Source organism: Cetorhinus maximus, chromosome 10 (assembly GCF_964194155.1).
Source record: "Cetorhinus maximus chromosome 10, sCetMax3.hap1.1, whole genome shotgun sequence".
NCBI classification, from domain to species: Eukaryota; Metazoa; Chordata; class Chondrichthyes; order Lamniformes; family Cetorhinidae; genus Cetorhinus; species Cetorhinus maximus.
Window position 1 is genome coordinate 60,635,531 of NC_135888.1, and position 25,184 is coordinate 60,660,714.

The 25,184-nt window shown below is 42.6% G+C and overlaps 1 protein-coding gene across 1 annotated transcript in view; it reads left to right on the top strand.

Moving 5' to 3' along the window:
- Positions 1 to 25,184, top strand: part of dock2 (dedicator of cytokinesis 2) — a 634,661-nt gene that overhangs the window by 91,268 nt on the left and 518,209 nt on the right. The window contains exons 10-13 of the mRNA XM_078550540.1: positions 294 to 429; positions 10,686 to 10,761; positions 13,539 to 13,618; positions 23,643 to 23,768. Coding sequence (XP_078406666.1) covers positions 294 to 429; positions 10,686 to 10,761; positions 13,539 to 13,618; positions 23,643 to 23,768 — 418 coding nt within the window. The remainder of the gene's footprint in view (positions 1 to 293; positions 430 to 10,685; positions 10,762 to 13,538; positions 13,619 to 23,642; positions 23,769 to 25,184) is intronic.

Sequence of the window (25,184 nt, forward strand, 5' to 3'; positions counted from 1 at the left end):
ATATAACATATTGTAGCGTGGGAGAAAGAGGGGGCAAAATCCCAGTTGTGCTCCAATAGTTAAGATAATGAAAAAGTATCCGGCTAGTAGCAACAAATACTTCAGGTCAAAGTGGTAGCATTGAAGTGTTTGCCCTGTATTAACTATTACTTGAAAATAATCTTGCACCTTTTGTCATGTTACCTCCAGCCTGTAAAAATGAGGAAATATGAATTGAAATCATTTTTTTTCACAAATGATTTGACATCAATAAACTAAAGAGAAGACTAAACTCTGATTTTGATTTTGCTTAGGATCTGGGAAACAAGGATTTGAATCGGGATAAAATTTATCTAATTTGCCAAATAGTCCGTGTTGGAAGAATGGATCTGAAGGACACGAACCAGAAGAAATGCACTCAAGGGTTAAGGCGACCTTTTGGGGTGGCAGGTAATTAGCAGCGGCGCAATGTATTGCTTTCCAGTGCTGCCCACGGGAAATATGATGGAGATTCATGGGTATGATTTATACTGACTGGAATAGGCCTGATTACAGATAAGGCGAGTGAGAAGAGATAAGATTTAAGTTTTGAAGTGTGTAGAAGAATAGATAATGTGGCTATAAAGACGTCATTTAACTTGGAATTGTGAACACTGCCTTGAACAAAGAGATTCGAAGGCACACTGACTAATGGAAAAGCAACTTATGCTGTTCGCTAACCTTTTAAAAGGTTCTGAAACCTTCTCAGAGGAGGCTTGCTCAACTCGTTCCCGTGATTGAGAGCTTATCTTATAGAGAAAGGTTGAACATGTTGGGCCTGTACCTATTGGAATTTAGAAGAATGAGAGGTGATCCTATTCAAACATGTGAGACCCTGAGGGGACTTGATAGGATAGATACAGGGGAGATGTTTCCACTTGTGGAGAGACTAGAACCAGGGGACTCAGTTTAAGAATAAGAGGACAACCGTTTAAGATGGAGACGAGGAGAAATTTTTACTCTCAAAGGGTTGTTTGTATGTAGAATTCTCTTCCCCAGAAAGCAGTGGAGGCTGGGTCACTGAATTTATTCAAGGCAGAGTTAGAAAGATTTTTGATAGACAAAGGAGTCGAGGGTTATGGGGAAGGGGGGAAGGTAGGGAGCAGATTGCAAAATGGAGTTGAGATCACAACCAGGTCAGCCATGATCTTATTGAATGGCAGAGCAGCCTGGAAGACTGAATGGCCTACTGCTGCTCCTAAGTCCTATGTTCCTATTTCAGGCATCCAGAGTCAGCATTAAGCCCTCAAGTGAGGGCTAAGATTGCTTCCCTCTAACAGCCCAACAATGTCACAACCCAAATCTCTGAAGTGCATCCTCTGCATGTGATATTTTTCACCATTTCCTGCACCTTTCATCGAATGGCTTTCTTTCAGCCAATTAATGTTGAGCGAGGGTCAATTTTATGCTGTGAGTACATTCCTATTAGGAAATAGATGGATACTGCCTAAATTTGCTTCAGGTAAAAGCTTTACACAACCAGAAAAAGTCGCCATCCCATTTTCCTGGGCTGGAAAGTGTTAATAAGAATTGGAATATGGGATGGAATTTTTCACCCTGTCGCAGGGGGGCAGGGCCAGAAAATGTGGGGAACCATTCAAAACTCATTGACTTCAGTGGGAATGGAAGATCCCGCCAGTGGGAGGGGTGATAAAATTCTGCCCGTGGCTTCTACAGATACAGATAGATATAAGTAATCAAATACTCCACAGGATACGAACATACGAACATGAAAATAAGAGCAGAAGGAAACCATACGAGGTCATTTGAGCCTGCTCTGCCATTTAATAAGATCATGGCTGATCATCTTGCGTTTCGATTCCACAATCCCATCTAACCCCGATAACCTTTGATTCCTTGCCTACCAAGAATCTATCTACCTCTGCTTTAAAAATATTCAATGACTCCGCCTCCACCACCTTCCAAAGTTGCAATAGTTTAGGTGTTATTGGAACTATGGATGGTCCACTTAAGGGATGCAACTGGCTAAAGTTGGTCTAGGATTGGATTGATGTTGATAGATTATCTTTGGAGTAGGGGAAACGATGGTGTAGTGGTTATGTCACTGGGCTAGTAATCCAGAGGCCTAGGCTAATGCACTGGGGGCATGGATACAATCCCACCACAGCAGCTGGTGGAATTCAAATTCAATTAATAAATCTGGAATTGAAAGCTAATCTCAGCAATGGTGACCATGAAACTATCATCGATTGATGTAAAATCCCATCTGGTTCACTTATGCTCTTCAGGGAAGGAAATCTGCTGTCCTTACCTGGCCTGGCTTACATGTGACTCCAGATGCACAGGAATGTGGTTGATTCTTAACTGCCCCCTGAAATGGTCTAACAAGCCACTCAGTTCAAGGGCAGTTAGGGATGAGCAACAAATGCTGGACTTGCCAGTGATGCCAACATCCCATGAAAGAGTAAAAAAAATTGCAGTGAACCTTTCCTAAAAGCACTGTGGGTGTACCAACACCACATGGACTGCAGCAGTTCAAGAAGGCAGCTCACCACCACCTTCTCAAGGGCAGCTAGGGATGGGCAATAAATGCTGGCCTGGCCAACGAAGCCCACATCCCATAAATGAATAATTTTTAAAAAAGATCTTTCTAGGCACTTGCCTGTGACTGGGGCCTTATTGAGGAGGTTGAGTTGGTTGGGTTGAATCTTCATTGGGCAAGTTGTACTTTGCTTATGGAAGAAATGAGCTTGGGTTGAATGAATTTTCTCACTCCATTTTTTTTCTTCTATTCCTATATTTTTATTCCATAACTCTGAAAGAAAGAGTCTCATAAGTTTAGCTACCTGCATGAGTGGAATATCAATTATATCGCCAGCCCCTCACCATGTACTTCTATTATTCAATTCTGGATTGTTACACTTGAGTGTAGCCATAGCACAGAAATTGATTTGCTTTCTAATGGTCTCATTCAATCAAAAAACTCTACGATTTTCTCTACTACTCTGAACAGATCTCTTACAAAATGCTTCCTAAAACTCAGTTATCTTGTTACCTTTGATTTGTTTCAGTGTATAACATGAACTACATTTACACTGTATCCTGCAATTTGCCATGAGCAATATTTCAACAGATTCAGTGCTAACATGTTAAGCAAGTAATAACTTCATAGAAAGTATAACTACCTCAAATTAAACCAACAGGATAACAAGAGGGCACGGGTCTGTACTAGTGAAAGACAAGGTTAAGTTCTTCACACAAAAAGTGACCAGCTCATGGAATTGGTTTTGGCATGGGGTCGTGGAGAGGAAAACTTTGGAATCATTAAAGAAACAGTTGGATGTGATGGTGGGAGACTGGAGGTTCCTTCTGGATAGATGATCCATAGCCAATTGGCCTTATCAGTATCTATCTTGGGATTTTGTAAATTAATTTTAAATGAGCGTGACATTGATGAGTTGTGAATTGGTTCCTGTAATCTTTCCTCAATGACATGCCTTCACTGATAGTATGTAACCTCCATGCAATATAAAATATTGCATTGATATGATGCAGGGTGTCAGAGGAATCGCGGATGTAGGTGGGAAGAGACTGGACAAGGGGAAAGAGAATAGAGTCCTAAGATAGCAAGAAATGAGTTCCGTAGGACAGTTGTTTTCTGTAACAAAAACAGAAAATGCTGCAAAAACCTAATGGGTCTAACAGCATCTGTGGAGAGAAAAACAGAGTTAACGTTTCGAGCTCTAAAGAAGAGTCATACAGACTCGAAACATTAACTCTGTTTCTCTCACCACAGATGCTGTTAGACCTGCTGAGTTTTTCCAGCATTTTCTGTTTTTGTTGCAGATTTCTAGCATCCACAGTATTTTGCTTTTATTTAAATGAGATTGTATGTTGACTTGCACTGTGGCTAAATATGCCAACATTCTATTTAATTGCTTGTGTCATTGTCTTCACTGTTGCTCTTTCAAAGCCTCTGTGCTTGATGCACTACTTTAAAGGCATGCTCTTGTTGCTCATTTTTCTTTCAAGGTGGAATATTTTGTATCGTTCAGTATTACATTCGTCTTTCCAGCTATGCAACTGGTCTTTCATGAAAATGTAACTGTGTTCTCCATTCCTCCTGAACTTCCTGATTTGCTCAGATATATTTGTATGGACATCAGTAGCCTTCTAATACCATAAATTCAAAGAATCATAACTGCACTACTTTTTCCATTTCCCACACTGGTTACCTCATATGCCTGCTCTGTGAGAATGCCAAATGAGTAGCAAATAGCACCCAACAGGGGCAGTATTGTGCTGTCACTATCACAACTGGCTTGAGACTTTTTTCTATTTGTTCATCGGATGAGGGCATTACTGACCAGGGCAGCATTTATTGCCTATTCCTAACTGCCCTCAAGTAGGTGGTGGTGAGCCACCTTCCTGAACCACTGCAGTACATGTGGGGTAGGTACACCCACATTGCTGTTAGGGAGAGTGACAGTGAATGAATAACAATGTAATTCCAAATAAGGAAGGTGTGTGACTTGGAGGGGAACCTGCAGGTGGTGGTGTTCCCCTGCGTCTGCCACCATTGTCCTTCAAGGTGGTAGAGCTCACAGGTTTGGAAGGTACTGTCAAAGAAGCCTTGGCAAATTGCTGCAGTACATCTTTTAGATTGTACACACTGCAGCTACTGTGTGCCAGTGGTGGTTCGGGTGCCGATTGAGTGGGCTGCTTTGTTCTGGATGGTGTTGTACTTCTTGAGTGTTGGTGGCACTGTGTTCATCTAGGCAAGTGGAGAGTATCCACCACACTCCTGACTTGTACTTTGTAGTTGGTGGACAGGATTTGGGGATTCGGGAGGTTAGATACTCGCTGCAGAATTCCCAGCCTCTGACCTGCTCTTATAGCCACAGTATTTATATGGCTGGTCCAGTTCAGTTTCTGGTCAATGGTAACCCCTAGGCTGTTCATAGTGGTGATGCAGCGATAGTAATGCTGCAGAATATCAGCAGAGATGGTAAGATTCTCTCTTGTTGGAGACGGTCATTGTTTGGCACTTGTGTAACATGAGTGCTGCTTGCCACTAATCAGCCCAAGCCTGCAGTCTTGCTGCATTTGGATATGGACTACTTCAGTATCTGAGGAGTTGCAAATAGTGCTGAACATTGTTCAATCATCAGCAAACATCCCATTTGTGACCTTATGATAGAGGTAAGATCATTGATGAAGCAGCCAAAGATGGATGGGCCTAGGCCACTACTTGAGGAACTCCTGCAGTGATGTCCTGTGGTTGAGGTGTTTGGCCTTCAACAACCACAACCATTTCCTTTGTGGCAGGCATGACTCAAATTAATGGAGATTTTTCCCTCTGATTCCCATTCAATTTTGCTAGAGGTCCTTGATGCTACAGTCAGTCAAATGCTGCTTGATGTTAAGGACAGTCACTTTCACCTCATCCTTGGATTTCAGGTCATTTGTCCATGTTTGGACCAAGCCTGTAATGATGTCTGGAGATGAGTTGTCCTGGCGAAACTCAAACTGAGCATCAATAAGCAGGTTACTGATAGGAAAGTGCCACTTAATAGCACTGACGATGTTACCTTTCACTGCTTTGCTGATGATTGATAGTAGATTGATGGGGCGGTAAATGGTCGAATTGGATTTGTCCTGTTTTTTGTTGGCCAAACATATTGAGCAATTTTCCATACGTTGGGTAGATGCCAGTGTGGTAGCTGTACTGGAACAGCTTGGGTAAGGGCACAGCCAGTTCTGGAATGCGAGTCTTCAATATTACAGCTGGGCTGGCGTCAGGGCCCCCAGCCTTTTCTGTATCCGGTGCTTTCAGTCTATCTAAATTTATTTAATCTAGGGCATTTACAGCCAGCAGTGAGGAGCTTCCACCCCATTAATTTGGGGATTTTTCTTTTACACGGCTGTAATTTAATCGAATCAGAGAGGTTATGAAAGGAGGCTTAATGTTTAATAAGTGCAATTTCACCACACTGTTGAAGATTTTTATCTTAAAGATCTGCCACAAGATGGTGCTTTATGCATTCCAGCTAATAGACTGACAGTGAATTGATTTCCTTTGACTAGAGCAGTGTCAATTGTCTGTCGGTACATTGAGATGAATGTGTAATATTGTTTAATCTGATGGAGCATCCTTCTGCATTCTGTGCTCCTTGTTGTAACACAGGCTCTTCACATCTAGATCTTATCAGCACCCAGTCAGGGTAATTTAAGTTTGTTAAATTTAAATCGAAATTAAATTTAAGTTTAAATTAAATGGAAGGCTAGTGAAATGGAAGTTTTTACAGAATGCCCTTCACATTAAAATCATTTCCTGGAATCCCATCTCGTGAAAGGATAACTATCCACACCATTTTAAAATTTGGTTTGATGTAATTCTATGATCAAGGCAACAGAGAACTTATGGGGGAATGCAACGTTTTTCCTGTTTTGCATCCACTACAATTGTTCAAGTTCCTTGCCAGTTTTTAAAAATCTCCCACCAAGCCCTTCTCCCCCTCCACTCCTCCTGAAAGCACCAACTTATTTCAGGGCACATGCCAGCAGCTGCCCTGTTATGCCGCTCATGCTTTCAAGTGTAATCCTTGAAAGAGATTGTTCAACAGGCCATTTTTGCATCGAGGGCATCATAGTCGAACACAATCCCATCTGGATACTGGAATTAGCTGCAATAATTTACTTAAAAACAGCCTCATAAGGTAAAGTCTCCTTCCTTGAAAGCAAACATGATTTTTCCATTTCTGCGTTCAATGCCTCGGACAGTGATCGATGAATAAATACTAACCAGGTGCCAATTTGTGATTACATTCCTGCGATGGAAATAATTTCAGACTGCCCAAAATCATTTCACATGGATCCCTACAGGGCACTAGCGGGAGTAGCCATCATCCTACAGTTCTGAGCTTAACTTCAGTCACAGTGTATGTGCAAACCCTTACTGTTCTGTTTATCTTTCATTGCAAAGAGGGAGGATAGAGTTTGGAGAGGTGAGGTCAGAAACATTTACGAGTGATTTTTTTTATGAAGCAGTTTAATATGGGAGCCTTATACCCTCTTAACGCCATTAAACAGTGCATCAGATGATTTCTGGCATCGCACTGGTCAGATTCTCCCATACGCGCCCTCCCAACATTAATTAATATGGATGAAGAAATTATAATGCTGGCATTTTCAGTCTCAGAAAATGAACCATGCCCAGCCACCACCATTAAGACAGAAGGTAAGGCAGGGCTAAAACAAAGCAAGTATCCATCTCCTAGTTCACCATTCATCCCACTGCCTCTGCCACAGTTCCCACCCTTTTGGCATTGTTTCTCTCTGCCTCATCACCACAGGCTTCTGATCTTACAAAGATACGAATTAGGAGTAGAAGTACGCTGTTTGGCCCCTCGAGGCTGCTCCACCACTCAATAAAATCTTGGCTGATCTATTTGTGTTTTGAATTCCATATTCCCCATCTACCTCCGATAACCTTTGATTCCCTCATCTAACAAGGATCCATCTACCTCCGCCTTAAAAATATTCAATGACCCCGCCTCCACCACCTTCTGAGGCAGAGAATTCCAAAGTCGCACAACCCTTTGAGAGAGAAAAAAAAATTCTCCTCATCTCTGTCCTAAAAGGGCAACTCCTAATTTCAAAACAGTGCTCCCTAGTTCTGGACTCACCCACAAAAAGAAACATCCTTTCCATATCCACCAGGCCATTCAGGATCTTCTCAGGATACAGCGCTGCCCCCTACTGCTTTTTAGCTGGGAGAGCAAAAGAATGTTACTTGGAAGCAGGTTCATTTCAGCTCTCAAAGCAAGAGGAAAAATCTACAATAATGATACAATTAGTAATGATTTAAATTGAATTCAAATGCTTAAGGTATCACAGTGAGATTTAAATTCAAATTCACTGGTTTATCAGTCCAGGCTTTTGGACTAATCCATTTGCTAGCCCATCATATAGAGAAAGGTATTCACTCTGCCACCTGTCCTGTCAGTAGTGCAGAGGTTATTTCCTGTTTTCAGCCTTTCTGTTACTTTTTATTCTGACTTTCTGGTATCTGTGTTACCTCTTAAAAGTGTCTCTACAAAAAAATGATAGAACCTTACAGCACAGAAGGTGGACATTTTGGCTTATCTTGCCTGTGCTGGCTCTTTGGAGCTATCCAATTAGCCTCACTTCCCTACCCTTCTCCCTATATCCCTGTAATTTTCTTCCCTTTAAGGTTTGTGAGTACCCAGTTGCTAGATGCCTCCTGAATGACCAGACATTGCTAATGAATGGGTCATTGCTTGGAAATTCTTCTCGGGTAACCCAGTATGGGACTGCCTGGAGCAGCTAACCATTTTACCCATTTTTAGAATCTCGCATTTAGGTTTCCATCCATGGAATAAATTATCACAGGCTCTTTACATAGAGACAGAACTAAATAGGTTAGGGAATAAAACCTTAGCAACAAAGAACTGTTGGAGTAGTTTGGAGAAGGTGACAAAAAGATATTTAAGGCAACTCTTTGACATAACTCTATAACATGTTTTAGCTTTAATTACTTGTTTTGCTGAATATTTGTATTTTTATGAAGGCTGTAACTTTATATCCTAAGTAAGACAGAGCCCGAGAAATAGAGACGGAGAGTGTATGTGAAAGCTAGAGTGAGGAAAGAGGATGTGTGCGTGAGCAGATGATGAGAACATGCATGAGGAGGGATCCATATCAGCTTACCATTAAGAGGGTGAGGCACTAAGTAGAACTTGGAGCTCATTATGCCCAATTTTGACATAAAACAGAGGTAATGGAGGCCAATTTCAGGCAACAATGCCCCCCATACACAAATCACCTGAAAGATGTTTGACCCCAACGTTTGGCTGAGCTGCTTTCAGATTGTCTTTGCAACTTCCTCAAACAGGCTTTAGGCCTCTTATGTATGTGAATGAGGGGACTGTTTTAGGACTGATTAAACATAGCTACCCTACAATGGGACCCACAATGTTTATCTCAGTGAAATGAATTTTTGCCTAGGTTGCCCATGTTGAATTTTCGAACATTTGTTTCTATTCTGCTGGTGTCAACCTATAAAGGGTTAACTTCCAAGTCCAAACAGTTCATTCTTTTATAAAAGTTAGCCACCAGTTTGTTTGTCCATTAAATTTTTCACAAGGTGATTCATCTCTGCTCGCACAATAGTGATTTCAAGTGGTAATTAGTTAATCTTCTCAAGTGGCAAGATATATATCAGCTTAGTCCTAGACCTGCCAACATTGCTGTAAACAATAGAAAATGCCAGGGGTTAGTTAACTAGGTTGGGTACATTCACTGACAAGTGCCTTTGACAATCATTAGAGTTTGCTTCTATTCAGTATTGGTAAGTAGCTGTTCTGGATTAATTAAATCAGGAAATGCATATTGTGTCCTCATGTCAAAGGGTAGGTGCTCATTCCAGAGTCATCACTATGATTGGCAGTTTGGTAGAAAGAGACTATCTCATAAATTAAAGGCATTTTTGACAGAGGGACAAGGTGACTCACAGACAGTAGTCCAATGGCTGTCTAAACTTTATAGACTAAGCAAGCATTGTCTCAAAGGGTTAAGGAACATAGAAACAGGAGTAGGCCATTCAGCCCACCGAGCCTGATTCAATGCCACTTTCCCACATTATCTCCATTTCCCATGATGTCATTAGTCTCTGGAAATCTAGTGATTTCTGTCTTGAACATGCTCAATGATTGAGCTCCACAGCCCTATGGAGTAGTGAATTCCAAAGATTCACTACCCTCTGAGTGGAGAAATTCCTTCTCACCTCAGTCTTAAATGGCCTACCCCTTATCCCGAGATTATATCCCCTGGTTTTAGACTCACCAGCTATTAAAGCATTCATGCCTTATGCTCACTGATTTACCTTGACTCCTGGACCAAACCCTCCATGAACTCACTCTTCCTATTTCTGTAACCTCCTGCCATGCCCCAAAATCTTTACCTTCCTCCAAATCTGGCCTCTTGAGCATCCTTGATTTTCATTGTCCCACCATTGGCATCTATGCCTTCAGGTGCCTTGGCCCTTAACTTCGGAATTCTTTCCCGAAACCTCTCCACATCTATTTCCTTCTTTAAGATGCCGTACTTCTTCGATCAAGTTGGTCACCAATTAACGTCTCCTTATGTGACTCAGTGTCAGGTTTTGTCTGGTATGGTTCTTGTGAGTCACACTGGGACGTTTCACTATGTGTTCAAAAAATAAACATAAATGCAGGTTCTGCTCTCATATGGCCCATGTTTAAAGAGAAAACAGAGGGAAGAAATAGATCTTCTTGCTGTTAAAACCACATAAAGCTTGTTACATATTTCATTTGAGAAACATTCGGTTTTAAAAATTGATTGGCTCTCATGACATGGGCAGAGCTGCCAAAGCAACAATTATTGCCTCTGTCCAGTTGTCCTGAAAAAATGGTAGTGGCTGCTTTTTAGTGCGGCAATGGAGTCATGTGTAAGTCAGACCTGCCGGGGTGGCAGCTGGTCTGCCCAAAGGCCACCAGTTGACAGCTTATAACAATTCATCAGCTCTCATGGCCTTTTTCTGGTGCTAGTCCACAATTTCATTTATTGAATTTAGTTTCACAACTTTCTATTAAAGATCACAAAAATGCTTTGTCTCTGCTACATTGTGGTGTATAAATAATATTTCCTGCTTCTCTCTCTAGTTATGGACATCACCGATATCGTAAAGTGCAAAACAGAAAGTGATGAAGAGAAGCAGCATTTTATTCCTTTCCACCCGTAAGTCAAACTGTTTTTACAGCACATTGTATAGAAAGTGAGGGGACATTCCCCATTCATTTGGATAGGGTGAACATGATTGATTCAACAGTTTTTGATAATATGCCCCTAAGAGTAAGAAATCAGGTGTAAAGTTTCCTTCTGGCTGATATTTGTTAACGACACAACCACCACATTGTGATCATTCCCTTTGCCCCCTTATTTCTGGTGAAATCAGTCAGAGCCTTTCTATGATTCCACTTGGAATAGCGCAAACAAGAAATCTTCCTGCTATGCTGATGAGGTTACAAACCGAACTTTTGAAGTGACCAACAAAAAACCAGATGTATTTGAATGTCTCCCGAAATTTTGTCGACATCAAGAAATGCAAAACAGCTTTCTGGAAATGTTTTTGAATCTCCTTCACATCGACATATTGTTCATTATGGGTAATCATGAAATAGTGAGTTATTCAATTCTAATTAGAAATTATATTGTAGAGTATCCCCAGTTAGCTAAGTAAGGCTCATTGCTGAAATAACTCATTTTTCACTGTTGAAAGAGCAGTCAAGCATCTCTCCACTCGCAATGGGAAAAGAAAACAAGAACAAATTAGCATTTATATAACACATAACATCATCTTCAGTACATTCAAAAGTACCACACTTAATGAATTACTTTCAAAGTGACTGTAGGTAAATGCAGCAGTCAAACTTGAGCACAGCAATATCCCATGAAAAGCAAATGATACAAAGGATCTGTTCATTTGATTTTGTGACTTTGGTTAAGGGACCAATGTTTTTAGACCACAGAGAAAACCCCACGTTACCTGTGATTCCTGGAATACCATGGGATCTTCTACACCTTTTAAACAGACAGCTAATACCTCCAAAAGATAATGCAGCGCTCCCTCAGCACTGTGGTAAAGTGTCAGCCTTAATTAAGTATGCACGTTCTGGAGTGAACTTTGAACCACCAACCTGAGTTTGGAGCTCTACCAACCAAGTCAAACTGCCACAATGGGATTTATTAAAATGATGTTTTTGCAGTATTTAAAATTAGATTTGTTACTTCTATGATGGCTCATTTAGTAAATGGACTACCCAGTTTAACTCAAAGTCATGAGCTGACGAAAACCCCAGGTTTGATTTGTGCTGAGTTAGCTGATCTCAGCTCAGGCTGTCACAAGGCGTGAGGTGAGGGTGGGGGTGCGGCATGGGGGGTGGTGGGGGGAAAGGTGGTGGTGGGGTTTGGGGGGAGGTGTGCTTTATACTTGGCTTCAGAAACCCTGTGCTTGAAAGTGAAAAAGAAAATTGAACCAAATTCAATTCTGATTGACCAGCATCCAATCACTATCACTTAAAAGGTACATGCATGTGCCAGGTGGAGACAGAATTGGGCCTCCATTGGGTCATTGGCCTGTCACCTCTTACCATCCATATACTCGCATGGAGAGTGTCATACGGGGGAGCTGTTGGTAGGTTTCTCTGCTACCTGTGGAACTGTCATTCACCAGAAATCAGCAACTCCAAGACAAGGGGGAAGAAAATTGGAGGGAAGGAGGACAAAGGAACTTCAAACCTTTACTATTATAAAATACATACATGATTTTATCCTCATACATATACAAAGATATACATAAATCCTCATTATATTACAATTTGACTAATTTAGAGTTATTTTTTGCAGGAGCAGAAATTCAGATTGTAGAACAGAAATTCAACCAGTTCCCCAAGCACTAAATATATACAGTTTGTTAGGTTTCTGACTTCACTGGCTGGATGGTAATCTAAAATCAATGGAATGAAAATCAGATGGTTTCCACAATGCACAGGCTATTGGCTCCACCCAATTACTCCCTGAATAGTAACAACAAAAATCTGCGTCAATGCAACTCAAAAAGAGTAGAAATGACTTTTAAAGTCTGTAAACAGAAAATAGAAGATGAAGATTAACTAGCTGAAGTGATGCTAACCTGAGACACCTGGGGTTATAATGATGGAAACTAAAGACATTTATGAGCCATAGAGAAAGTGAAAGTAAAGAAGCAGAACAACATTTAAGGATGCAAACCTCCCTGCCATAGAGGTTTGCATACCTATATTCCTGAATGGTCCCAGTCTCCTAGAATTAAAGGGTAACCTGAATGATCTGGGAGAAAAATCATAAAGACCTGTTGTTCTCTTGTTTAGCTATCAGCAAGTAGCAGAGCCTCAACCTTCCATCTAACTGGTTAACAACAAGCGATATATAGAGCATCTAATCAAGAGGGTTGTGGGTTCATGCCCCACTCCCGGAAACCAAGAACTGTGATTGTACTCGAACGAGTTGCAATCTGTGACTGTTGATAACGCGAAAGAGTTTCAACTGTGCAGAGGATTGTGGGTACTGTAGCCATCATTGTTGAGCGATTACTACAAGGATTAGACATGCTGTGCAGCCAATTGTCAGAAGGTGCAATTGGAGATTAGGGGGTGGGGGGATCCCTTTCGGAATATGGTCCAACTTGATTTGGCGATTCAAACCCCAGCACAAGCAAAATATCACAAATCAGACCAGACGCTCTCATATGTCCTTGGTTATCAATAATTAACAGTCATACTTTCCTCTCTCTCATTACTTTCTCTTTACCATCTTTTGTACAATTTGTTATGCACACTGTTTTCAATTGCTGATAAATGTCACAATGATGTTCACAGACATATTCACATTCAATCCTTTGTGCCAACAAATCACTTTGACTGTTGTAAGCTGCAGCCTTGGCATTTCACTAATTTTAAATATATTATTTGTTGCAGGTTTGTGGCAGAGAATGATTTTCTGCACTCTCTGCTTAATAGAGTCATTTCTACCAAAACAGGAGATGAAAAGGGTCAAGGTAATCCTTTTAATCATTCTTACCGGATCTCTCTTTCTGTCTTATTTGCCCATCATATTAAAATCGATTAATGTATTATTAAAATTACCCATTAGTTTTAAAATATTGTATAGCACTTCATTGTATTTCACAGAAATGTCAGTGTGTTTGACATGATTTAGTGTGAAATGCAGAGACTGCTGTGTTGTAGACAATCACGACAGGGTTCACACAGCAAAACCTCACAAGATCACTGACCAACTAGCCTGCTTTTGGTGGCATTGGTTGAGGGACAAACATGAGCCAGGATACCAGGAGAGTTTTTTGGGCTGTGGATCATTCATATCCATCTGAGCAGGCAGTTGGCACCTTGGTTTATTGTCTCATCGAAAGGTTCTTAGTCCTCTGCTTGGGTGCCAGCCTGAATTATATGCTCACATCCTGAAATGGAAATTGAACTCATAACTTTCGGGAGACAAGGTGAAACTAAGCCAAGCTATATATACACCCACATCCCATGAAAGAATAAATTAAGCCCCATGAACAATTGGAACATTTCCAACAGAATCTTTGGAATTCTTCAACGAATCTTGCCCATTAAATGTTTGGAAGAATGAATCCATTGCCTTTGGCCCCAAACTGATCCCAGCCACTGATTCTATCACTCTCCATGGTCACTGTCTGAGTCTGAATTAGACTGCTCAGCGTTCTATTTGACCTTGAGCTGAGCTTCCACAAATCCCTCCATCACCAAAACCCCCTACTTCAGCTTTTGTAATATTGCTCGTCTCTGCCCCTGTCACAACTCCACTGCTGAAACCCTCAACCGTGCTTTTGTTCTCTCCAGATTCAACCACTGGGAGAGAGGGGAAATAGGTGAGAGGAAAAGTACATGAAATAGAACAGACAACGCCGAGAGTCCTGCGATGGAGAAACTGGATGTGGGGTGGGAGGAAGTGTAGTCAGGGGAGCTGTGGGAGTTGATAGGCTTATAGCAGATATAAGTCAATGGCCTGCCCTATGAATGGAGATAGAAAAGTTGAGGAGGGGAGGAAAGAATCAGAGGTGGATAATGTGAAGGTGCAGGAATAGTGCAAATTGGAAGCAAGTTTGATGACATTTTCCAGTTCAGGGCAAGAGCAGAACATAATACTGATACAATCATCGATGAACTGGAGAAATATGTGAGGGAGATAACCTGATTAGGACCAGAATGAAGAATGTTCCACACATCCCACTTGAAGGCAGATCTTAATGAAGTCATGGTGATGGGGTAAGCAACAAACCCAGTCCCAGGAGGTGAATCACTCATTTAAATAGTTTAATGAGGCTGCATATCTCAGACTTTTGTGATTGGAACCCTAACCCCATTCCCCCACAATCCAATGCTTTGTTGATTTATTACATGGCCCACAATCTGTCCCCCCTCCACCCCCCAAACCCACCCCTATCCTCATGTCCTCCACTGGCCTTGTATCATCTGCTTCACTCATTCCTTGATCACTTTGACCTCTTCCATGATCTTATTCCTTCTCCCCTGGTCCCTCTATCAATGCTGTCCCCTGCCCCAACCCTGATTGCACTTATTGCACTTCCCTCTCCACCCCTTGCCGATCTCTCTGGCTCCCTCATTAATGTCATTCTTATCCCCGGATCTCTCCCACCCTTCCTCCTCTTCACTTTCTGGCCATGACCTGATGTCGAAGGCAGCCACTCAACAGCCAGCCAGCCAGCCACTCAATCTGATGGACTGCGGCCAGGAAACAGTTTCCAGAAATGGTAATCGGCTCCTAACAAATTTAATGGCAGGACCTGGGAGAAAACTGCTCCTCTGAGTTTCCCAAATGCAACATTGATTCCCACATCTCTTTCTCTCACTTCTCTCCCTGCATCCCTGTTAATATTGTGGTCTTTTTACCATATACACTGGCATAAAAGTCAAATTCGTGAGGCAAATTTTTTTAGGCCAAAAGTCATGGAGTTGAATTTTACATGAGTAATTTTTACGAGAGGTTGACACGTGCGCTTGTATTGGGTCCAAGTGAAATCCAAAAATGATCCTTTCAATGGGAATGAAGTAAAAACCAACACTAAAGAATTAATTATCTAACATTTATTCATTTTATAACATTTGAAAATATATGCAGTTACAATGAAATCAAATCATTAATATTTCCAGGATTATACTTTGGTTCTGAAATCTTTGGGCTTTGATTCCTGAAAAACTGGAGGTGACCTTTATATGCGGTATATGAAAAATTATGTTTTTTTAGGTCAAAAATCATAGGGTCAGCTTTTGCATGAGATCGCCTTTTATTTGAGTATATATGGTAAATGCAAGTGATTGTTGTTGAACTTGCTGCATTCAGTCAGTCTCGGACTTAATTTGCCAATTAAAATGTTGCTCATTCTACCATAGAGGCGCGATGATAAATCTCTTTTCTTTGCAATTTTTAGTTTTCTATTAGCAGACTCCACTGCTCTCCTAATGAGGAATTATCAAGCTCACTCTGTAATTAAAATAAATAAGCTGCTCTTCAGTTTAAGTTTGTTTATTGTTTCATCTTTCATTCTCTCAATATTTTAACTGACTCAGCCCTTCGTCTCACAGTTGTTGCCACAGTTTCTCAAACCTTTCCTTTTTCTTCATCTTCAAGTTGGCAATGGATGCTACCAGTCCACAGATGATATATTGAATGATTTATCAACTCAACTCTATCTCTGAGATCCATGCATGTGAACCGCCCACACTATTGCTTATTAATCCCGAATCTAAAATAGCCCAACGTTCCCTTGATGGCCCAATTTCTTATAACATCCATGTTCTATGGCAAGGTGTTGTGCATGATGGAGGAAGTAACAGTTATCTTCACTCTGGGTAATTATTTAAACATTGATTGTAAACTTAATTTTCTATTTTGCTATTACCCACACAGAGGCAGGCTTCTTGGTCAATCCTTTACTCAGTGTATTGTTTGTTATATGAAATAGTTAGAAGCTGTGATATCCTGACACTATCCTTTCTGAATTATATGTAATTCACAGAATCACAGAATTGTTATGGTGCAGAAGGAGGCCATTTGGCCCATCGTGTCTGCACTGGCTCTCCGAATGAGAAATTCACCTAGTACCATTCTCCCAACTTCTCCCCCTAATCCTGCGCAATCATCCCCTTCAGTTAACAGCCTAATTCCCTTTTGAATGCTTCAATTGAACCTGCCTCCACTATATTCTCAGGCACTACAGAGCTTAACCACTCCCTGCATAAAAAAGTTTCTCTTTGTATCACTTTTGCTTCTTTTACTAATTGCTTTAAATCTGTGCCCTCTCATTCTTTGTCCTTTCATGAGTGGGAACAATTTCTCCCTGCCTATTCTGTCCAGACCCCTCATGATTTTGAATACCTTTATCAAATTTCCTCTCAATCTTCTTTTCTCTAAGGAAAACAGTCCTAACTTTAAAAAAAAATCATTTACGGGATGTGGGCGTCTCTGGCTAGGCCAGCAGTTATTGCCCATCCTTAACTGCCCTTGAGAAGGTGGTGTTGAGCTGCCTTCTTGAACCACTGCAGTCCCTGTGGTGTAGGTAACTCACAGTGCTGTTAGGGAGGGAATTTTGACTCAGCGGCAGTGAAGGATGTGCGATATATTTCCAAGTCAGGATGGTGAGTAGCTTGGAGGGGAACTTCCAGGTGGTGGTGTTCCCATGTATCTGCTGCCTTTGTCCTTCCAAATGGTAGTGTTCATGGGTTTGGAAGGTGATGTCTAAGGGACCTTCGTGAGTTCTTGCAGTGCATCCACTGTTCATCAGTGGTGGAGGGAGTGAATGTTTATGGAAAGGGTACCAATTAAGTGTGCTGCCTTGTCCTGGAAGGTGTCAAGCTTCTTGAGTGTTGTTGGATCTGCATTCATCCTGACAAGTAGAGCGTATTCCATCACACTCCTGACCTGTGAATGTTACTTGCCACTTGTCAGCCCAAAACTGGATATTGTACAGTACTTGCTGTATTTGGACATGGACTGCTTCAGTATCTGAAGAGTTGCAAATGGTGCTGAACATTGTGCAATCATCAGCTAACATCACCATTCCTGGCTTTATGATGGAAGGAAAGTCACTGATGAAACAGCTGAAGATGGTTGGGCCTAGGACACTATCCTGAGGAACTCCTGTAGTTATATTTTGGAACTGAGATGATTGACTTCCAACAACCACAACCATCTTCCTTTGTGCTAGGTGTGACTCCAACCAGTGGAGAGTTTTCCCCCTGATTCCCACTGACTCTAGTTTTGCTTGGGCTCCTTGATGCCCCATTCAGTCAAATGCTGCCTTGATGTCAAGGGCAGTCACTCTCATCTCACCTTGGGACTTCAAATCTTTTGTCCATGTTTGAGCCAAGGCTGTAAGAAGTCAGAATCTAAGTGACCATGGCGGAACTCAATCTGAGTGTCAGTGAGCAGGTTATTGCTAAGCAAGTGCTGCTTGATAGCACTGTTGATGATGCCTTCCATCACTTTACTGGTGGTCGAGAGTAGGTTGATGGAGGGTATCCTCAATGTGAAGAAGGGACTTTGTCTCCACAAGAACTGTGCGGTGGTCACTCCTACCGATACTGTCATGGACAGATGCAACTGCGGCAGGCAAGCTGGTGAGGATGAGGTTAAGTATGATTTTCCTTTTGTTGGCTCCCTCACTATCTGCCGCAGACCCAGTCTAGCAGCTATGTCCTTTAGGACTCAGCCAGCTCAGTCTGTGGTCGTGCTACCGAGCCACTCTTGGTGATGGACATTCAAGTCCCCCACTCAGGGTGCATCCTGTGCCCTTGCCACCCTCAGTGCGTCCTCAATGTGGTGTTCAATATGGAGGAGTACTGATTCATCAGCTGAGGAAGGGTGGTATGTGGTAATCAGCAGGAGGTTTCCTTGCCCACGTTTGACCTAGTGCCATGAGACTTCAAGGGGTCTGGAGTCGATGTTGAGGACTCCCAGGGCAACTCCCTCCCGACTCTATACCACTGTGCCGCTGCCTCTGCTGGGTCTGTCCTGCCAGTGGGACAGGACATACTCAGGGATGGTGATGGTGGTGTCTGGGACGTTATCTGTAAGGTATGATTCCGTGAGGAGGACTATGTCAGGCTGTTACGTGACTAGACTGTGAGACAGCTCTCCCAATTTTGGCACAAGCCCCAAGATGTTAGTAAGGAGGAATTTGCAGGGTTGTCAGGGCTGGGTTTGCTAATGTCGTTTCTGGTGTCTGGGCCAATGCTGAGTGGTCTGTCCGGCCTCAATCCTCCTTATTGACTTTTTATGGGTTTGGTACAACTGAGTGGCTAGTTAGGCCATTTCAGAGGGCATTTAAGAGTCAACCACATTACTCCGGATCTGGAGTCTCATGTAGGCCAGGCCAGGTAAGGATGGCAGATTTCCTTCCCTAAAGGACATTAGTGAACCAGATGGGTTTTTAACGACACTCAACAATGGTTTCATGTTCATCATTGTACTTTAAAGTCCCAATTTTTATTGAATTCAAATTCCACCATCTGCCATGGTAGGATTCAAACCCAGGTTCCCAAAGCATTACCCTGAGTCCCTGGATTACCAGTCCAGTGACAATGCCACTACGCCACCGCCTCCCCCCCCCCACCGCCACCACCCCCGCCCCCCCCCCGTCTATCTTCACAACTGAAGTTCCTCATCGCTGGAATCATCCTCGTGAACCTTTTCTTCACCCTCTCTAATGCCTTCACATTCTTCCTAAAGTGCAGTGCCCAGAACTAGATACAATTCTCCAGCTGAGGCCGCACTGGCGACATAAAAATTCAACATAACCTTCTTGCTCTTGTACTCTATGCCCCTATTAATACAACCCAGGATACTGTATGCTTTATTAACAGTGCTATCAACCTGTCCTGCCACCTTCAAAGATTTATGCATATGTACACCCAGGTCCCTCTGCTCCTTCATCCCCTTTAGACTTGTACCCTTTGCTTTATACTGTCTCTCCATGTTCTTCCTGCCAAAATGAATCACTTCACATTTCTCTGCATTGAACATCACCCGCCAACTGTCTTCCCATTCCACCAACTTGTCTATATTCCTTTGAAGTTCTACACTATCCTCTTCATGGTTCACATTGCCTCCAAGTTTTGTATCATCTGCAAACTTTGAAATTGTGCTATATATACCAAGGTCTAGGCCATTAATATATATCAGGAAAAGCAAGGGTCCTAACACTGATCTCTGGGGAACTCCACCACAAACCTTCTTCTTTGAAATGAAGGTCTGAACCATCATTCTCATCGAACCATCATTCTCATCTAAACATCCTGGCTTGGACTGAGGTGATTCACATGAAGGAAGAAAATCTCAGTTTTGGCTCAGTAGCACTCTTGCCTCTGAGCCACAACAGGTGGGCTCAAGTCCTACTCCAGAACTTGAACATTAAAATTAAGTCTGACAATCTAGTGCAGTACTGAGGGAGTGCTGCACTGTTGGAGGTGATGTCTTTCAGAAGCGATGTTAAACCAAGGCCTGCTCACTCAGGTGGATTTTAAAGATTCTATGGCACTATGTGAAGAAGAGCAAGGGTCTGACCAATATTTTTCCTTCAATCAACATCACAAAAAAATTTCTGGTCATTAACCCATTGCTATTGGTGGGAGCTTGCTATGCACGAATTGGCTAGCACCTTTCCAACATTACAACAGTGACTATAGTTTAAAAGTACATCATTTACTCTAAAGTGTTTTGAGACGTCTAATGGTTGTGAGAAGTGCTATATAAATGTAAGTCTTTCTTACTAAAAGGAAGGAAACAGACTGTGGAAAGAGAGAGAGAAAGAAGAAGGGGAAAAAAAATGACCCATCAGTTGGGTTAACAAAACACAGGCACACAATGGACCACTTTCTAATTTCCCTGAGATTGCTTTGCTGAAACTGTAAGACATGACTGCATGCATCAATATAGTAACAGAAGTGTCAAAACAATTATCTGGATTTTCTGGTGTGAGTTGACAGTATGACTCTGTCTGTTTCAGTGCCTGTGCCATCCCATAGAAAACTATCTGTCATTTAAATGAACTTTCTTCCGAGAGCATTCATGTCTCGTGTCCTGTCCGCCTTCATAGACATTCAAGGTGAAAGCACATTCTTTCTGGTTGGCTTTCCTTGTTCTATGAAACCAATTTGTTCTTGCTATGACAGCGCTCTGCTTGTGGCTTGCTCCTGTTCTTTCCAGGGGCTCCCTGGCTGGCTCAGTGAGCAATGGTACCAGCCAGAGTGCTCCCTGGCCAAGCCCAGTAGAAAGGTAATCAACTCCACTCTGCACTGAGAACCCTCCCAAGAAGGTAATGAGGCAGTTGCCCTCAGATCCCCTCTGTTGGGATAGTGGGGCAGGGGAGGCGGGGGGTTGGAGGAGGGAAAGGGGAAAGCTTAGAATATCCATCACTTTTAGTGACCTGTGTGGGCACTAAATCAGTTTAAGCTCACTGAAAACAACAACTTGCATTTATGTGGCACCTTTAGTGCAATAAAGTGTCCCAAGGTTCTTCACAGGAATGCAATGAGACATATATTTACAGTGAACCAAAGAAGGAAATGTCAGGTGACTAGAAGCTTGGTCAAAGAGAAAGTACATTAGCAGCCTCTCAAAGGAGATAGAGGCAAAGACGTTTCAGGAGGAAATTCCAGAGTTTAGGACCTAGGTGATTGAAAGCTCGGCCACCAATGGTGGGGCAAAGGGATTGTGGGAATGACTGGATGACTTGTCAAAAATTCCAAGATCAGGCATTAGGCCTAGATTTTCGCCGAGGCTGGTTGACTTGGGAGCCCTTTACAATTGGCGGGCGGTTCCCGATTCTAGGAATCCTGACTCCTTTCCCAGGCTGTGCAATTTTCAGGAGTGTCTTTTAAGGGTGCGGACTGGTTCAGGTCATCAGTCCGCACCCTGCGTTCCCGACCTGGGTGGCCCCATTGCGGGGATTGGCATGTCCTACTCCTTTGCAATTTTCATGGAGTCGGGCTAGGGTTTTGATGAATCGTATTTCATGGCACCTCAGAGGAGTTGTGAATCAAAGTCTGTATGAGGGCAACTTTTAAAAAGTGGGTTCAAAAGGTTCTCCTCATCCCTCCTATGCCAAAATATGGTCCTCCACCCACCCCATGGCCTCTCATGCCCCTCATGCCAGGCTCTGCCCCCCACCAACCCTTATGTCCCATCATGCCCCCATGCCAAACTATGCCACCAACCTGTCATTGATTCATTACTTTCCATTATGTTAAAAAAGTAGATTCACTATTGTACAGTAAATGTGTCAATCATCCAAACCCTTTAAACTATCAATAACAAAAACTGGAGACATTTGAAACCTCTTAACCTAGTGTTAACAAACATTGTGAAATTGACAGCAGAGATCAGCAAGCCAGAGCTGCCATCAAGTAATGTTTTCCCTGGGGCTCAGGTGTTTCATCAGAGTAATGGATGTCTGGACCCTTAGCCAAGAATGTTCCCCTATGCCAAGCTATGGCCCTCCACCCACCTGTTTTTTTTTTTAAAGCTTCCTTTACGTATCCCATTGTCACCACAGGGCACATTGGTTCTATACAGTGTATAGTGGGTGAATGGGCATGGAAATGCCATTGCTTGGTATAGGGGAATGAAGGGCCATGGGAGTTGGGTGGGGGTGGGGCATAGTAGGCATGAGGGTCATGGGGAGTGTGTTGGGGGTAAGAAGGAGTCAGGTCTGGAGGACCTTTGTGTTTTATTTTAACTGGGATGAAGTCCTACGGCACTGGGATACGCTTTTTAACTAGCCTGCCTCAGTACCTGGCAGCCCCTGTGGCTGCCTCCAAACTCTTTCCTGGTTTGGCTGGCCTGACTGCAGCTCCTACCCTTCTCCCGGCAATGATGATCTCGCCATTGCGGACACATTCTCCTGAGGCAGGTGGGCCGAGCAGGGAATTTCCCTGTGTCCTGCTACCTGCCCAGGTGATGAAAATGCAATCCTATGGAGCCAAACTGATTTAACTGAACCTGAGAATATAACATTAAGAATTTTAGATTATAGTATGACCTTTGAACGAGTGAACAACCTTGAGTTGCACAATTTCACCCAGGATCAAATTACAACTGTCTAATGCTCCATACTAACATGTCTGAAATGGTTAGAAAAAGACAAAGCTAGCAGTGAAATTGTTAAATGAACCATAAAACAGGCAAATAGATAAAAAAAATGCACACATCAAAATGATCACTTCATGAGTTGCAGTCAAACCTATCAGTGTTAAGTTTCTTTTTTTCAAATGTTTCATTATGAAAACAATTTTCAACTAAAATTACATATTCATTGCGTAATTAGGACAGCATAGGGAATCACATTACAATGTCACGTTTAAACAGTGTGTCAAAGGTAAAGTCTGTGCGTTCATTAGTCCTTTATGGCGACGTATTGATAAATTACACAGGGCCATCAAGTTTTAGAACAATTGCAAAATACTGCAGATGCTGAAAATCTTAAATAGAAACAGAAAATGTGAGCCATGCTCATCAGGTAAGACAGCATCTGCAGAGAGAGAGAGAGAGATAAAGTTAAAGTTTTAAGTCAAAGACCTTGCATCTGATGAAAGGTCATCAACTGGAAATATTTCTAACTCCACAGATGCTGATTGACCCGCTGAGTATTTCAAGCATTTTCTGCTTTTTTTGAACTAGTTTTAGAAGTTTGGTCCTTTAATCTTGATGCTCTGCACTTGTTGAACAAGTGGTTTTGGCCCATCCTCTCTTGTTCTGTATCTAAGCAATACATGAAGATTAGCATTCAACAACGCTGACAATCCCAGAACGCTGTTAAAGTAACATTACCACCGTAAGGGACATTAAACTGACTAGAAATGACCCATAACTCTATTTACTTTAGTATAAAGGGTTAATTTTAAATATTTAAATACATAGTCACACAGTCTCCTTCAGGTACAACTACTTGGATCTGCACAGTCTCCTGCCAGCACATGTTAACAAAAATACTAACTACTATTTCTCATTTCCTTTTACAGGTCTATGGGTTACAATGAAAATGTTAGTGGGGGATGTTTCCCAGATCAGAAAGGATTATCCACATCTAGTGGACAGGAACACAGTGGTGGCCAGGAAGTTGGGATTCCCAGAGATCATCATGCCAGGTATGTTTACATGGGTCGTCTCTTCTGCCCCAAGAAAAGATGTTTTATATTCTGCTATCAGGACTGGGGTGGCGAGATGGGTGGGGGTGGGTGGGTGTTGAAGGCTTCCTTGTGAGGCTCAGGAGGTCCATTCCTGCTCCTCTTGGCTGACAGGAGTGCAAACTGAGCAGACCTTGAACTTAACTTAAATAGTCAACTCCCCTATAATGTGCAGTTAAGTCAAAGCCAAGGTGTCAATGATGGTATTGTACTGTGACTTTTGAATGTCATTTCTTGGCTTTTGCAGAGCTTCATTGTTGGCCTGATTTGGATTTTTAAAAGTTTACATGGCTGGGAATGGGGCTGGAGTTCAATTGCTCAAACCTAATATTTTAATCCTCTCACCAGCCTTTTCCCAATGGATAAAACCAAAGCTATTGACTCAAGCGTAGAGTTTGAGACCCAATAGGTTCTTCAAAAAAACTCAACTCTAATAGTGGTCATTACTGGCAGCTTTGAAGGCAGGAAGGCGGGGAACCTTAAAAATGTGCCTATCGGGTAAAACAGCTGAGTGATCCTGCTGGAGATGGGGTGAGACTGGCATCAGCCAGCTGCTTGGCAATGGTAGGTAGCTAATTATCAGCAATCTAGTGCCCAATTAGGGCCAAGTTGGTGAGTCACTGGGATCTTACCAGTGGCGCCCCCCAACCACCCGCACCCCCCACCCCCCAACCCCCCAACCACCCACCCCCACCCCACCCCCCACCACCACGAGCCCCCACAGTGAGTCTGAAGTCCAGCACATCCCAGGAGGTAGCCTCCTGGTAGCAGGCTGGGGTGGAGGGGTGTCAGTGAGGCCTTCTTTAACTTCCCACCCCAGAGCTGCAGGTGCCAGCAGGCCACAGTTACCCCTCCATGGGGATATCCTGTTAGCTGTGGCCACAGTCTAATTTTAAACTTTAAAAGTCTTCAGAGAGCACCTCCATCCTGAGGCATCCTCTTGGTATGCCACCCCACCCAGTGGGGCTGCCAGCCACCTGGGGTATCAGGTGTTCACATTGGCCCTCCCACTTATGCAGCTCACCCACCATCCCCAATTGGTCATGGCTCCTAGAGGTGGCCATTAATTGGACCTCAGAAACCGATTGGGACCCAGAAATGGCTCTGGCCCATGTTTAAAAATGAAGGCAATAAGATTTCACCCTGAAAGACAACAATTAACATCCTCTAGGCTTTCATGGGGAAAGCTAACCCATGGTCAAAGACACATTTTAAAAAAAGACCCTTTATCACTTCTGTCCACACAATTCCTGGTGAAAGAACAGCTCACTTTAAGAATTACATGAGACAAGCTGTAAAAGTTTTTCATCTTGCACTCATCAGGACAGAATCACAAGAATATCAAATTTCAAAGGGAACAACAATTTATGCTGCACA